Raw genomic sequence first — 15,614 nt, forward strand, 5'->3', positions numbered from 1 at the left:
ATGTCATTAATGTCGATCCTGCACTCAACGATTCAAATAATCCCAAACAAAATGATGTTTTGATGTCGAACAAAAATATTAAAATTTGGATTTGAATCAATTAGAAATAAATTATAAGGAGTGTGAGTGTGAACTCTCATTAAACCATCGTAAAATGAGGAAGGAAACGGCCTCCATTAAGTGCGAGCGAAGTCCAAAGCAAAAGCATCAGGTCCCCTTTTCAACAAATTAGACTTCATGCCTTTTAGCAAATTGCCAAATTTGTTTAGGAATTTTTCATCAGTAATAAGTGGGAGACGGCAAAGGGCATTCCATATATTCGTAAAATTATCGGAAGAAATGTTCCGAGTTTCGACGTAGATAGCAGGATTTTATCAAGATCCACCAAAAAGGAAGAAGCTGTTTTGAAAAAAAGAAAGACGTCTTTTCAAAGTTTTGTCCAGCCTGCACTTTAACTACTTCTGAAGCTTCAATGAACCCCGATGTAGTGGGCGAAAGTTTCTCAAGTGTCACTTCGATGATTTTTAGACAAATTTATGTACATTTAAGAGTTGTTCAAAAATTATAAACATCCTTAAGTATTGTGCGAGAGAGTGTCTAATGTGCGTACCCACGATCGATGCACGATTCGCACTAAAACGGTTTGAATAGTTCAAACGTTCAATTTCTTGAAAAGAGTGAGTCGATCAGTACAAGTATTTTTCCTGAGTTCAACACTGACTGCAACACCACTTACATTTCCATTATTTCATTTGATGGTAGCTATATGCGTGAGTCATTACTTGGGAAACTATACAAACACAGTGAAAATATCATTTGAACTTAACGAAAGATAAATAGTTTTATTCACCGCTTAAAGGTATAATTAATTAATGTACTGCTATGAAGTACATTCAAAACAAAATGTTTGAAGTACAATTTACATATGAAAGTGGATTCTTGCAGAATATGGTCCATATATTAAGTCAGAGATGATCTTTATTATCTTATCAGCAGCTGCACTTGAGGTTAAGAATCAATGAAACTTACTCTATGTCATTTTATAAGAATTGTGCACTATTTCTAGTCATCAGCAGAAAATAAAAAAGAACTACTTCCTGAAAGTCAGTTCTACGTGATCTTATTCACAAATGTTGGTATAGAAAACACAGGACCAGATTATGCTTATCTAATGATAGGTAGAGAAAAAGGGTTACTTTGGGAAAAACTACATTTTTACTCACTAGAAATACTCAAGTTTGATAGCAATAAGGTTTTAGTTCGATAGTATTTGTGTGGGATTTGGAGGACAGATGTTCCAAGAAACCATTGAAATACCTATGGGAACAAATTGTACGCAACTCTTAGCTGATCTGTTTCTATCTTCGTATGAAAATTCATGTAGATTATAACAATGGTCACTACAGAAAAAAAAAGCAGCATCAAGCCCAGCGATTCAATTTCAGTTTCCATGAAACGATGTATTATCTCTGAATAATCTAACATGAAGTTGTACGCGTTGTTGTGCTCTAGGTATACCCCCACTCGTTCCTGAAGTTGATATTGGGCATCGCTTACAACGTATGACCCATCTACATAGAGCAATAAAACAAACTTGAAACCAATCCATCCATTGGGAGCCTAGATTTTTGTGAGGAAATTTTTTTCTATCATTCCATAAAGTGAAAAATGGCTAAGTCCCACCAAACAGGAAGTTGATATCAGACAGCATCTAAAATCGCTTACAACGAACGCATAGTGTATAAAACCTCACACCAAATTTGCAATCAATCCATCGATTGGGCCAAATATAATTACGACGAAAAACAGACGGACGGTAAATGTGATTCCAACATACCACCCATTCGTTGAGTGGGAGTATAATTTCAAAGATAACTTACGTCCGATCTACCAAAATTAACTTGAAATTAATGACAACTGATGCATCTTAATTTTTCTACACGTGTTAGTCTTACATGTATGTTTATAGAAGATACAGGAAGTTGTAATTTTAAGAAATCTTAAGAAATTTAATAACAAAAGTGCTTATTTTGTCCTTCCAATCGTAAACCTCCTTTCCGTAGTGTCAATATGCCAACAACTCCAGCCTATGGAGTATATATTTCACAGTTGATCCGTTACTTTCGTGTATATATATTTGTACATGGAATTTCTTTATTGATCGAATACTGTCATTGACAATGTACCTAAATTAAGAAACTGGACTGATGTATAACAAAATATTTCTCAATTTTTTCAGTTATCTGGAAAAAATCTTAATAATCAAACAGGAATAGTAAATTTGATCACTGTTCACTGAAAAAAGTCAAAATGTAAAATAATTCGTGCTACTTCGAGGACTTACAGCGCGATCATTTGGTCCAAATATATCGGCAGAATAAGGACAGAAAATGTGATCTTGAAACTAAATGGAATAATTAATTTATTGAAAATTAAAAAAAACAAAACAAACAAAAAAAACAAATAAACATTCTTACAACATGTACTTCCAAATATATACCCTGTCATGACAGCAAGTAATAATGTAAACTTTACACGATAGAGTAGGTCTTCACCTGGCAGATGAACTTTCTTTAAAGGCAAGGCGATGACTAAGTAAGCAAGTAAGCACACAAATCAATTGTGAGATAATAGGGAACATTTCAAAATATCCACAGAAACAAGATGGCGGATAAACAATACTTTCAGTGCAAAATTCTCGAAGGAAAAATAAATTTTGAATTTTTTCAATCTCGGAGGTAAGAACGAGAAATAATTGTATGAGAATTGTAGTGCAGAACGACATCAATAAAATGGCAAGTTTTTTAAAGGAACTTTTGAGTAATAAAAAAATTAATCTAAAAAAACTGCAAGCAGGCTGAGGTGAATTCGAGTATACTTTACAAAGCTATAATTAGAACCTTCCTACAAGATCTAATATCCACCATTTATTATCTTAATGAAAGGACTTCCGACATCCTTCAGCCTTGCCAAATGTCATGTGACAAAAGCCCAAATTTTTAAATCAGGTTATAAGGTCTGTAACTCTCGTTCTAGTTTCAGTTTCCCTTCCGAAATTTTCCATGTAGAACGTATTGAAATCCAAAAGACCGATTTGTATTTTATTTTTACTTCCGGGAAATTGAAACGCTGCTTCACAATGCAAAATCTGCTATTTTACGCTTTCCTTGTCAATTTTATCTGTAAAACTAGATATTTGTCATTTTTTATCAGTATTTTTACACAAGAAGATATTTTGCTTATGATAATAATACTGAACTTAATGATACGTTAATGACAAATCTCCATGCATTTAAATGGTAGACAAGGACCCATTCTCATGAAACCACGGTGTCACATGACGGGACTTAAATACCCTATGGAATACAAAGAAAACAATCATATACAAATCTAATATTCACGATAAAGTATCCGAGTACCTTATAAGAAACAAAGGTACCAATCGTATAATATTGCAGATTTCGATATGCTGTACACCCGGGGCTGTACACGTGTTTCAATGAGTAACCTCTAATCAGCAGCATAAAAATCAAACACATTCAACGAGATGATCTAAATAAAAAAATGCATACAAAATACTCTCGGAACCAAAAGTACCGAAATAGAAAGCCTAATCCAGCACTAAGAAGTTCTACAAGTGCAATACAAGGAATGACGCTTTCGTGTTTTATGAATTTAAAAATTTGTAATACTAAAAATTTAGAAAAGAAATAATGCATGAAATAAATATATGAAAAGATTCATGGTCAGACAAGTCTCAATATTTTGTGGGTGAATACCCTCGGGTACCTTTGGTCCTTCAGCAATGACATTGACCCAGAAACCATGAAAAGAAAAAATAATACATGTATGATGCCTAGGGCACTTATATCTACAGCACATAGTTTTCCCTGTTTTTGTTTTTGTTTTTTTTTGTTTTTTTTGGGGGGGGTTCTTTTTTTAATTCTTTGGGTTGTTTTGCGTCTTTGTTCGTTTGTTTTGCTTTGTTACTTGTTTTCGTTCTTGTTTTGTTCTTTTTTCACGCTGGTTTTGTTTTTGCCATGTTTTTGTTTTGTTTTCATTTGTTAATGCTTTTATTTCTAGTTAAGCTTTTGTTTCGCTTCTAATTTTGTTATAAGAAAAGGATTAAACATAGTCATAAAATGGAATTCAAATTTATGTTGATATGAGAAATGGTTACGCCGAAAGCTCGCCTTTTTTCATTTCAATTGTTTGTCGCGCAAGGAAGCTGCATTGTTTATTTTCACCAGAACAGAAACTTCCCCCTGATATAAAAAAAAATAACACATCAAAATATGTTTTGTAAAACACAATCATCCTTGTTTCATTCCCTCTTTGTAAAGAAATTGTGCGACATCACAATGAGAATCTTGAATAACCACGGGTTGTGTTGTTCTACCACTCCGGCTACCGACAGATTCTATCTTTTTCACAACGTCATACCCGTCAATCACTTTCCCAAACACCACATGTTTGTTGTCGAGCCTAATAAAAAAAGAAACATGTAAACACCAGCAAGACCGATTACGCATGTCTGGTCGAAGCGGAGCTACCATTTTAAAGCTTTCTTTGCTCTTTTCGTAGATTACCAGATGCGAATAATTAAAACTGCATGTCTCCAATGTGGGCAAAACAAATGTGTAAATCTTAGATAAACCGAGACAAATTATCACAAGGTACGAACACCAACTCAGAGTGTTTCCAATGTACTGAAAAAAATTGGACCAAAAGGTAGGATGTTCAATGTAAGGAGTGTAGGTAATTAGCAGCGGGAATTTCGAATTGTACAATATATCACAGTGCGTAAGTAGGCGTTTCCATTTAAAATTAAAGAGGTGACCGAAGCCCAATGATCTTTTCAAGATGAGCTAATAAGCTACCGGAGGGATGCGTAATAATTCAGAAAACAGTCACTAGGTCAGCGCAGAAAGATGGGTCTTCCATGACAAACTGTTTCTGAAATTCATCAACATGTACTACAACAGTATTGCACTTCAGTACATACAGAGGTTTCTGTGTACTATATTGAACATAGAAGAGCTGATGTCACTGAGTTCTCACTTATCAGACTATTAAGAAAGATAACTGGCTGATTCACATCGTGAAAATAGAACTTATTATAACTCATCAACCACGCCGCCTATCGGAAGTTTAGAAAATACAACAAACCTGTCTTAACTGGACCCTGCATAAACCAAACAGCCATACACTTTTTGTAATTGTTTCGTATCATTCAAAATGCATTTTGAACCGAGGAAAACCGAACCTGTTTAAACCAGACAGGAGCAACAATAGTTGAGGGATTCGATATAAACAGGATATATTATGTAAATACTAACTTGATATCCCGGGCAACACTAAAAAGCATATTATTCAATATTTTTATGTCATTTTTCGACAAACGATATACATGTACGTTAATAGCATAAGAGGTACAACTCAAATATATGATAGGTGCAGGAACATTTAGGTATAAATACAGTAAGAAGGCAATGTGATAAATACCAATTAGACTCTAATGCATATGATATAAGGCACTAACCCTATAAGCGGTCATCTTTTTTTGCGTCAAGTTTAAATTGGTAGATACTGTTTAAACTCTTTTCAAATTGATCGATACTGTTTAAACTCTTTTCAAATTGATCGATACTGTTTAAACTATCTTCCAATTATGTGACGATCGTAGCCATGCGTTATCTTCAATATACAGTGAAGGTTCAAACCTGTCTAAAACCAAAACCCTTTCGAAGTGAAGGATTTGTTTGATTAAGGCAGGTGATCGCTTTACACAGGTTTCAAAAAGTATTGGTATTGATATGACGAGACTTCAGAAAATGTTTGGTTCGGTTTATGCAGGATTCGGTAAGATGTTATTTGATCAAAATTTGAGTATATAGATATTCCTTCGTTTTGGTTTTTTAGGTTATTTGAAGACATTATATGATATTACATGCAAACAAATTTTAAAGAATTTAAATAAATCTGAACTAAATTCTTATCACCTCACTTAATTCCATATTTGTATTCCATAGCAATTACGACATGCACGCCTATTGAAAAGCAATAAAACATGTAGTAACTTTTATGGTGTTGAAATAAAATTATGATGGATTATTTTGTTTAGAATTTTTTTATAGCTTTATCATCAAGCATTCTGAGAGTATTGCAAAACAATACATATGCCCCTACCGGCTGTTTATATCACTGATGCAAATATTACCTTGGAACATCAAGTATAAATGACAAACTGAGGAAATTGTTTAACTTTCGGAATTTTTTTTAATTTCAAGGGCCATAACGGACAGACAGACGGACGAACAGGCGGAGTGCAAATCTAAAATCTCCCTCGGTTAAAGCCGTTAGGGGACTAAAACTATGCTACTTATTTATAAAGAATTCCAATTAAGATGGAGTTAAGTTGGTTATGTTTACTTATAGAACGTGTGTCAGTAAAGAAATTAAAAACTATTCTTTTTGTTGCGTATTTTGGGGTAAGCTGACTCTAATACGGGTTTTATTATTCAGAATTCTTACACAAAACAGTTTCCTGAAATAAGGAAATATCTGTAATTTTGCTATTCTATAAATCTACAGACGCATTTTAACAATTCATTATGTGATAATTGAAATACTTTCTTCTTCGCTGCTTTTTTCTTTTTAATTTTGTTCATTTTCTGCAACATTTAGTAAATGATATTCTAGCCAACCCCTCTGTAAGTTTCTGTTTTGAGACCCCTCCTCTTTTTGTAATTTTCCGTCAAAAATATATTTCTTCGCCGCGGTTAACTCTGTCAGTACTTCAGGTTGTGTCAAGATTCTTATATTTATGTGATTTTTAGCAATAACAAGGTTCCCCGAACAAAAATAGGTATACTATTTTCCTTGGAAATATGTTTTATTTAATTTATGTACTTACCACTGCGTTCTTGATGTGGTGATGAAAAATTGTGACCCATTTGAATTACGACCAGAATTTGCCATAGACAGCACTCCTATCAAAACAAAATGATAACAATTACATATGCATGTATATACTGAATTTGTCAGAGTAAGCACTCCTATAAATACAAACTCATTTCACAAAAATAGCCCACTTTTTGTCAATAAAGCCACAATAGTGGCTGAAATTGACCTAGGCATCACATGAAATCTTGTTTCGTTAAGCAGATATCATGTTTTACAATAGCAATCACAAGCATCCGCGATCTAGTCTCTAGAAACAGACCATAGTCAATGGAAAGGAGTGAAACGTGAAACGGAAAGGACTAAAACTAACCATAAAATTAATAGTTATCAAAACCCTCATGCAAGAGAAATTTTGCATCTTCCATTTCATATAGATGTCCGCACTATTTGATGACTTGTTTCTTCGGACTGTTTGATCACGTGGTGACGGTCGAACAGTCGCCAGCCATCCCATGCGTATTGATTTCTCACGTGACCTTAAGAGAACACTATACACGTTGACGTACTCCCAAACAATTAGTGGGGGAACGCTCTCGGACCCACGTGGGGTCTGGGAGTAGGCCCGAGCGTCAACACAGCAGCCCAGTCGCTAGTAGGACATACTCTGACTGCGTTCTTCGGTCAGGTATCCCGAAGGCTGGGCTCCGCTGCCTTCTGCTATTAACTGACATTACTAAGAGAATCCCCGTAAGGGGCGGTCGTGCGAGATCCGTAAGGATAGTCAAGACCGTAAAAACCCCCAATCATCATCACCTTAGGAGAAAAGTAATCTGGTTTCCTGGTCAATATCATAAGCGACCCTAGGACCGCTAAAATATATATTTGAGAAAAACATGTGGAACAAAAATATTACCTGGGCTGCCAGGTCAAAAAGAAAAGTTAAAGAAGCTGAAAGCAACTTCATTCGGGAAACAGTTTTACTAATTTAAAAAGGTGGTAACTTAACAAATGCATCCCCTAATATAGACATCATTCTTTCTTCGTAAATCCTGAGTTGGCAAAATGTTTTGATGATCTTAGTTTTTTCTACACCTGTGCTCCCCGTTAATAAGTACCTTCGCGTCACACTTCACCAGATGAGCACCATGTCCAGTGCTTGATTATTTCAAGATGCAGATGTTAAACAGCCTTAAATAATATTAAAGAGACAAAAGTTCTTATGCAGAAACGTAACATCATGTCTGCGAAAAGTAATGCCAAATCGCGGAAATATGATGTAATAACGTATGAGTTGTGATATGAAGACTCCATACGCAGATGATGAAGGGATGTTGCCACAGATGAAGGAAAGTTGACAATTCTGAATGAACAGTCATCACGTTTGTCGTAATGTTTGGTCTATGGTTTTCCTTTAAAATCGATCTCTAAGTGTAGGTCAAGATATGAGGCTGACTTCACAGAGTAGTATTCTTTATCTCTAGTTCTTTTGGGTAGATGCGATGTATCAAGTCCCGAAACCAGAATTTATTAACAATAGTACGTCATCTATATAGAGGTAACTGAGATTAAAGGAACTAGCCTAGCCAAACGATGTTCTTTCTTTAGGATCAGATCAGCCATAAAGTCAGCCTCATAAGAGTGAAGGAATAGGTCAGCAAGTAGAGGAGCACAATTTGTTCCCATTGGAATACCGACCGTTTTTTAGAAAAACGTGTCCACCACACTGGACAAATATGTTGTCGATCAAAAATTCAAGCATTTTGAAAACATCTACAGTAACTGTATATTTGGAAAATGATTTGGAGCTATTTTTTACAAAGTATGAGGAATCTATATTATTATATCTAGGTGTACCATCATTTTTGGAGAACCAACGATGTGTTATGTTTTTGAATCGGGATTTTAACTGAGTATGAGGAAAAGAAGTATACAGTGTTGAAAAATCATAGGTTTTAATGCTATTTTATTCTGATAATAATCTTGAATTGAGGGTCTCCAAAAGATCTTTTGAATTTTTCAGGATCCATTTATTAAATTAATACCAGTACGGGAGTAATAAGTGCTGTGGTAAGACTGGACACCCCTCTTTGACAGCTGTGAGTATAGAAGTTAAAAGTTTTGAAAGAGGTTTGGTGGTACATTTTGCAGATCCAGTTATGTAACGTTGTTTGTTTGGATTCCTGTGGAGTTTAGGAATCCAGTACATAGACGGTAAATCACAATCATCATCTTTGGTAGAAAGACCAAAAGAGGATAGCACGGATTTATGGTTATCCATTATCTCTTCTTTTGAGAGTGTATTGGCAGTATAGGTCTTATCACTGCTATTATTTTCTACGTCTAACTCTGATAATACACATTTGATGTAATACGTTTTGCAGAAAAAAACAATGTTGTTTTGGCCTTGTCTGCAGGAACGACAACATATCTGTTATGTATATAGTAAACAATGTTTTTGCTACATCGGAGTCTTTGATAACTTGTGTAGCATTGGCACTCATTGACCTACGTAAAACTTTCATATGTTTCAAAATGAAAGACCTCACGGCCTTTATCCACTCTGACAGAATCAATGTCTTCTTGTTCTCGTTTTATCCATTTTCTTGCGTAGACCTCCACTGCGTCCATAAGAACTTAGTTATAATTCCAATTTATAGAGCGTGGTTCACGGTACTTGGGAAATTAAGAAAGGAAATTACGCAGATTCGTTTTCGATGATTTCTAAATTTCCCGTAACGACATGACCGGAAGGACCATATTTGAATGGAGAGTTTTTGCAAGAACAGTCAGGTGTTTTAGCCTTGAAGACCTCAATCTTGAGGTTCTGCTATAGCCTTTTATAATTGAATATTTTGGATTCAATGGGTGACGTATGGGAATATGGAATAATCGGTATTGACTTGACGTTGAAATATGGGGGAATTTTGTCGGTTACGTTTTTTGTGTTAGAGAATTTAAGCCAAATTAATTGCACCTTTGTTGACAAACAGTAGTGGAAGAAATGATCGTTTTTCTTCATCTTGACTTTTTTACACTAACTAGTTTAAAGAGAATACAATATCCAAAATGATAAATAGATAAGAAACTATAATTAGCTCTTTGTCCTGATGCTTTGCCCTTTTTTGCTGTTTACAACATGATTATATTTATGTTACTAACTTAAGAAGGTTTGAACAACATCAAAAGTCTAGATATTGCATGGCATACATATGTACCAACGAACATGCTGCACAAAGCTCTTTTTTACACATTGATACTTGTAAACAGTATCTAAATCATTGTAACAAGCTCAATTTGCATAATTATATTTCTATTTCATTTGTTATCTAATACATAAACGCATAACAATTGACACCCGTTGAAAACTGTGTAACATATTAGTACTTGTCTAAGTTAGTTGGTAAAGATTTTTTTTTCACCAGAAGTCTTCATTTTATGTTTATTCGGAATATTTCACACCATTGCAATTAATTAGAATAGGACTTGCTGATTCTCTGATTTAGCCATCGAACAAATACATGGAATCCAAAAGTACCGAAAGATACAAAATGTTTGAATACCCTTTTGAGTCTCTCAGGACTGCTCCTTATTGGGATGCTGTTAGTAACTGTATTTAGTTTGTAGAGGTGACAGAATCCAGCCTTTGTGTAATCGGATAGAATTCAGAATATGTCCTACAACTAGTTGGGCTGCTGTGTTGATGCTCTTGCCTGATTGTATGGTCATATAATTCATGTTGATGGTAATTAGACAGCAAAAATTGGCAAATTTACATGCTTTGACTGGATTCAACAGTGATTTAACTACAAAAGTCTACAATGCACTTATATGACTTTGGAAGAACTCTAATTTTAAAGCTTTTTAGACATACATGTAAAAATATTTGGTTCGATCCTATGATAAGCAGAGGCAACTACTACATGTATGTAGTGAATTTGATGAAACAGAAACCAAACATGGAAGATTGATTTAACATGTATATTTTTCAATGTGTATCATCAAATCAATGTGTCTGAAAAATTGAAAAAAAAGTTATGGGTACTCTTTCTCACATTTGTTTTGTCTATGTGCCATGACTGCTCGGTTAATAAACTATCTTTCAAAAAAGCTATGCAGATGTGTCAAGCAGGTAAAAACTTCAACAAAAAATTTGTGAGCGATGGCTCACTAGTGATACCCCCGCTTTCAACCATGATATAAGAAAAAAAGTCCTCTATAAACAGGAAGTTGTTGTCGATTTACTTTTTTTTCAAAAATGGATCCCACCATATGGCATACTTGTAGGGAGAATGTTGAAAATTTCAAACCGTTGTGATAAGAAGTTGCTTTGAAAAGTGTGACGAAAATTTAAACTTGCAAAAATATAGTCGTAAGAAAAAACAATCTCCTCGGTAAACAGGCAACTGTTGTCGATTTTTTTTTTTTCGAAAATAGATCTCATGAAATTGCATACCTACGGGAAGAACGTTTTAATATTTCAAGCCGCTGTGATAAGTAGTTGCTAAGAAAACTGTGACAAAAAGGTGTTACGGATAATTGGAAACACGGACAAGAATAAAAATGTATACCACCTCTCCTTCAAAACGGGGGTTTAAAAATTACTTTCTTTACTTAAATATTATACCATTCTTTTTCTATAATTTGAAATGTGAACAGAGCAAACTATGAAAGCTTTCATTGACTCAGTACTTCAGTACTTTGATAATTATTTGTTGTAAGTTTGACAATACGAATGCATGGTTATACTGAGCATAGTTTTATATATGTAGCAATTCAACATCGGCCTTCTAATTACAGTGAAACCGAAGTCTATACCGAACCATGGATAAACACTAACGTACCTTAACGAAACCTTTTCTGAAGTCCATTCATATCAATATTAAATAGCAGTCTTTGTAAGAATCATGCAAAGTCTGTAATATGTGATACAATCCAAAAAAGAGTACATATCTTATTTTTAATATGTTGCTTTATAGTTCTATATTATAAAACTTATGATTATTCATTCCAATCAGTCTGCTTATAGGAGATAATCCACATTGAAAATCCGACAGTTTCAATTGTATTTTAGTGTCATTTACAGTGTTATCACCCTTAATTTTGAATTCTACAATTCATTCTATATAATTTTCAACTCCTACGATCAGGAGTTATACGAAAAGCCACAAAAAAATATCAAAAATAAAAGTATGTAGGCTTTCCAACCATGAATCACATTTTGCATGATTCTTAGCTGGAGTGCTACTTAATACTTTCTGAACCTGCGTAAACTGAACATCTAACGAAACAAATTGACATTATGTGTCATTTTCACAGGTATGGGGCATTATATTCGCTCCTATAGGAAATAATACATAAAAAAAATCTCTAGCTACGAGTACCCAAGAAGCAAAATAATTTCGGGCTCTTCTGAGAGATTGAAGGGTGAGGTGAAAGGCTAAACAGTACAAACCATGGGAACAGCAGTACACATACCATGGGAACAAAAGTATACATACCATGAGAACAACAGTATAATACCATGAGAACAACAATATACATGCCATGGGAACAATAGTACAATACCATGGGAACAACAGTATACATACCATGGGAATGACACTACACATTCAATGCGAACAACAGTATACATACCATGGGAACAACAGTATACATACTATGGGAACAACAGTACATACCATGTGAGCAATAGTACACATACCATGGGAATAACAGTATACATGCCATGGGAACAGCAGTACACATACCATGGGAACAGCGGTACTCATACTATTGGAACAACAGTACACATACCATGGGAACAGTACACAAACCATGGGAACAGTACACAAACCATGGGAACAGCAGTACATACCATAGGAACAGCAGTGCACACCATGGGAACAACAGTGTACATGCAATGGGGACAACAGTGCACATACCATGGGAACAACAGTACACAAACCATGGGAACAACAGTATACATACCATGGGAACAACAGTATACATACTATGGGAACAACAGTACATACCATGTGAGCAATAGTACACATACCATGGGAATAATAGTATACATGCCATGGGAACAGCAGTATACATGCCATGGGAGCAGCAGTACACATACCATGGGAACAGCGGTACTCATACTATTGGAACAACAGTACACATACCATGGGAACAGCAGTACATACCATAGGAACAGCAGTACACACCATGGGAACAACAGTGTACATGCAATGGGAACAACAGTGCACATACCATGGGAACAACAGTACACAAACCATGGGAACAACAGCACATATACCATGGGAACGAACATTCTTTTATGAAGGATGCTGGCTGGTGAATTTATCGAAAAGACAAACTAACAACATGGAAAACTGTAAGATCACCATTAAGTAAGTAAAAAGAGCCCTGTTGGTCTATTGATCGAAGATATGGCGTTATTGTTGAAGCAGTACATCAGCAGTCCAGTTAACACTTAGTGGTAAGACAAAAGATTCAAACCCAAACTGGTGAAAAAGAGATTCAAAGTTTACTGAACCTTTAGTTATGAGACTCTACCGGTAAGACATAAAAAGATTTAAACCTTTAATGGTGAGACAAGAGGTTCAGACCTTTATACTAATGAGGCATGATGTTCAAACCTTTACCGGTAACACAGATAATTCAAGCCCTTACTGAGATAAGAAGTTCCAAGCTAAAAAACACATTCGCAGTATTGGGCATCACTGCATAGCTTTGAAATCTATAATAAGGTAATGATAATCTGATATGCAATGAACTACGAGGGAAATGGAGACATTTGAATGAAAACTTAAATGTGATCCTTAAATTAGCCATTCAACGAGGAGAAGAGACAAGTTCTGTCAGAGACAGCGGTTGCTACGAGAAGTAAACGATTAAGGATCGAATTATTGGCAAAAATACCGAAGCGTCAGCAGTGAGATAAATCATATACGAAACTAGAAGCCCTGTTTATCACAGGTGCCCCCGCCTCATTTGTTAGTAGTGATTTTTTTAGTAAATCAAACGTGTCTGTAAGACACCCCCGCTCGGTAGATTTGCCAAATTAGGAACATGTTTATTTTTGTATGAAGACATGGTTTACAGATTCAGAAATCCTTCCAAGACGTGATATTAATGGTCTGTTGGTTCAGCTCAACCCTTCCAAGACTTGCAATGACAAACTGTTCCAATACCATAACTCAAACATTTGGGGATCAATTTGGGGATCAGAAATTCCTAAATATATGCATATCTACATATTGTATCCTGGTCACATAGTGACATAAAATTCTGTTTGGTAGTGTCAGACTAGTTGCGATCAGAAAAAGAGGATCGATGGACGGATTGACGGACACATAAAAAATGTTAATACCCCCATAAAAAATCCCTAACTTTGTTGCTTGGGATATATTTCTGACAAAAATTACAAAGTATATTATCACCCAGTTCCGTAATATTCCGAAGTCCAACTATCACCTAGTTCCGTAATATTTCATGAAAATCAAGATCCTATGATCTTTCACACCATCTTTATGTGTAGAAACATCCTGCAAAAATATTTTAAACGAGGAGATAGCCATACAAGCCCTATTTCTGGTGAAAATAACTAAGTCTAAGTCACCGATTTCCGTAATATTTCACAAAAATCAAAATCCTTTGACCCTGCACACCTTTATTGTGTGTAGAAATATCCTGTAAAATATATTAGATGGAGTTCAAAAATTGTACGAGGAGATAGCCGGACAAGCCATATAGCCCTATTTCTGAGAAATTACCAAGTGTAACTATCATTAATTTCCGTAACATTTCACGAAAATCAAAATCCTTTGGCCCTTCACACCTTCGTCATGTGTAGAAATATCCATTAAAATATTTTAGATGTAGTTCAAAAACTGTACGAGGAGATAGCCGGACAAGCTATGATCCATATATTTCTGAGTAAAATGACTAAGTTTAATTATCACCAATGTCCGTAATATTTCATGAAAATCAAAATATCCTTTGGCCCTGCACACCTTCATCACGTGTAGAAATATCCTGTAAAATATTTTAGATGTAGTTCAAAAACTGTAGGAGATAGCCGGACAAGCCATGATCATGTGTAATCGGGACGGACGGACAGTAAATTAATATGCCCCCCCCCCTACAGTTTATCGCGGGGGCATAACAAGTTAAAAGTGAAGACAAGACATCACAAAACAAACAGAAAGAAGCCGCAAAGAACAGGAACAGTGTAGCTGGAGGAAAACAATATGGACGTTTCAGAAACGAGGCAAACAATGAATTTCTTTAAGACACCAGGTAAAATATATGCTGTTCATAAAGGGCAGATTGCGTCGAAGACTACTATACAAGATTAACACTAGATAGCGAGAAACATAAAGATTTAAAAAAAAAAACACCGAAGAAAAAGAGAAATAGCGCTCAACGAAAAGCAAGACACTTTAGCTCATAGAAAGATAATATACATGAGAAAATAGCGATTCCTTACGGTTGAGCAACAAGAAACGTCAAAGATAATTACAAATCAAAATCGGAAGACATATCAGGACACGACAAAATCAGCAACCGTGTCAAGATCAGTTACAGGATAAAGAGAAATACCATACAAAGTTGCCAGGAAATGCAAAAATAATTGAGATGATTATGCAGGATACTTCAGTTGATTTGGAAAAAAAGTAAACGTCACAGACAAATCGAAATAAGTCTGAAGAGTGCTA

General features: G+C 35.1%; 1 protein-coding gene across 1 annotated transcript in view; it reads right to left on the minus strand.

The window, feature by feature from the left end:
• Positions 1–2,398: 2,398 nt before the first annotated feature.
• The window catches only part of LOC148620016 (peptidyl-prolyl cis-trans isomerase-like), a 32,861-nt gene continuing 19,645 nt past the window's right edge, over positions 2,399–15,614 (minus strand). The window contains exons 4-5 of the mRNA XM_088580514.1: positions 6,917–6,992; positions 2,399–4,485 (exon numbers count right to left, since the gene is read on the minus strand). Of these exons, the coding sequence (XP_088436640.1) occupies positions 4,314–4,485; positions 6,917–6,992 (248 nt within the window). The 3' untranslated portion in view covers positions 2,399–4,313. The remainder of the gene's footprint in view (positions 4,486–6,916; positions 6,993–15,614) is intronic.

Source organism: Perna viridis, chromosome 4 (genome assembly GCF_037379345.1).
Source record: "Perna viridis isolate PV_CMFRI_1.1 ecotype Kerala chromosome 4, ASM3737934v1, whole genome shotgun sequence".
Taxonomy (NCBI): domain Eukaryota; kingdom Metazoa; phylum Mollusca; class Bivalvia; order Mytilida; family Mytilidae; genus Perna; species Perna viridis.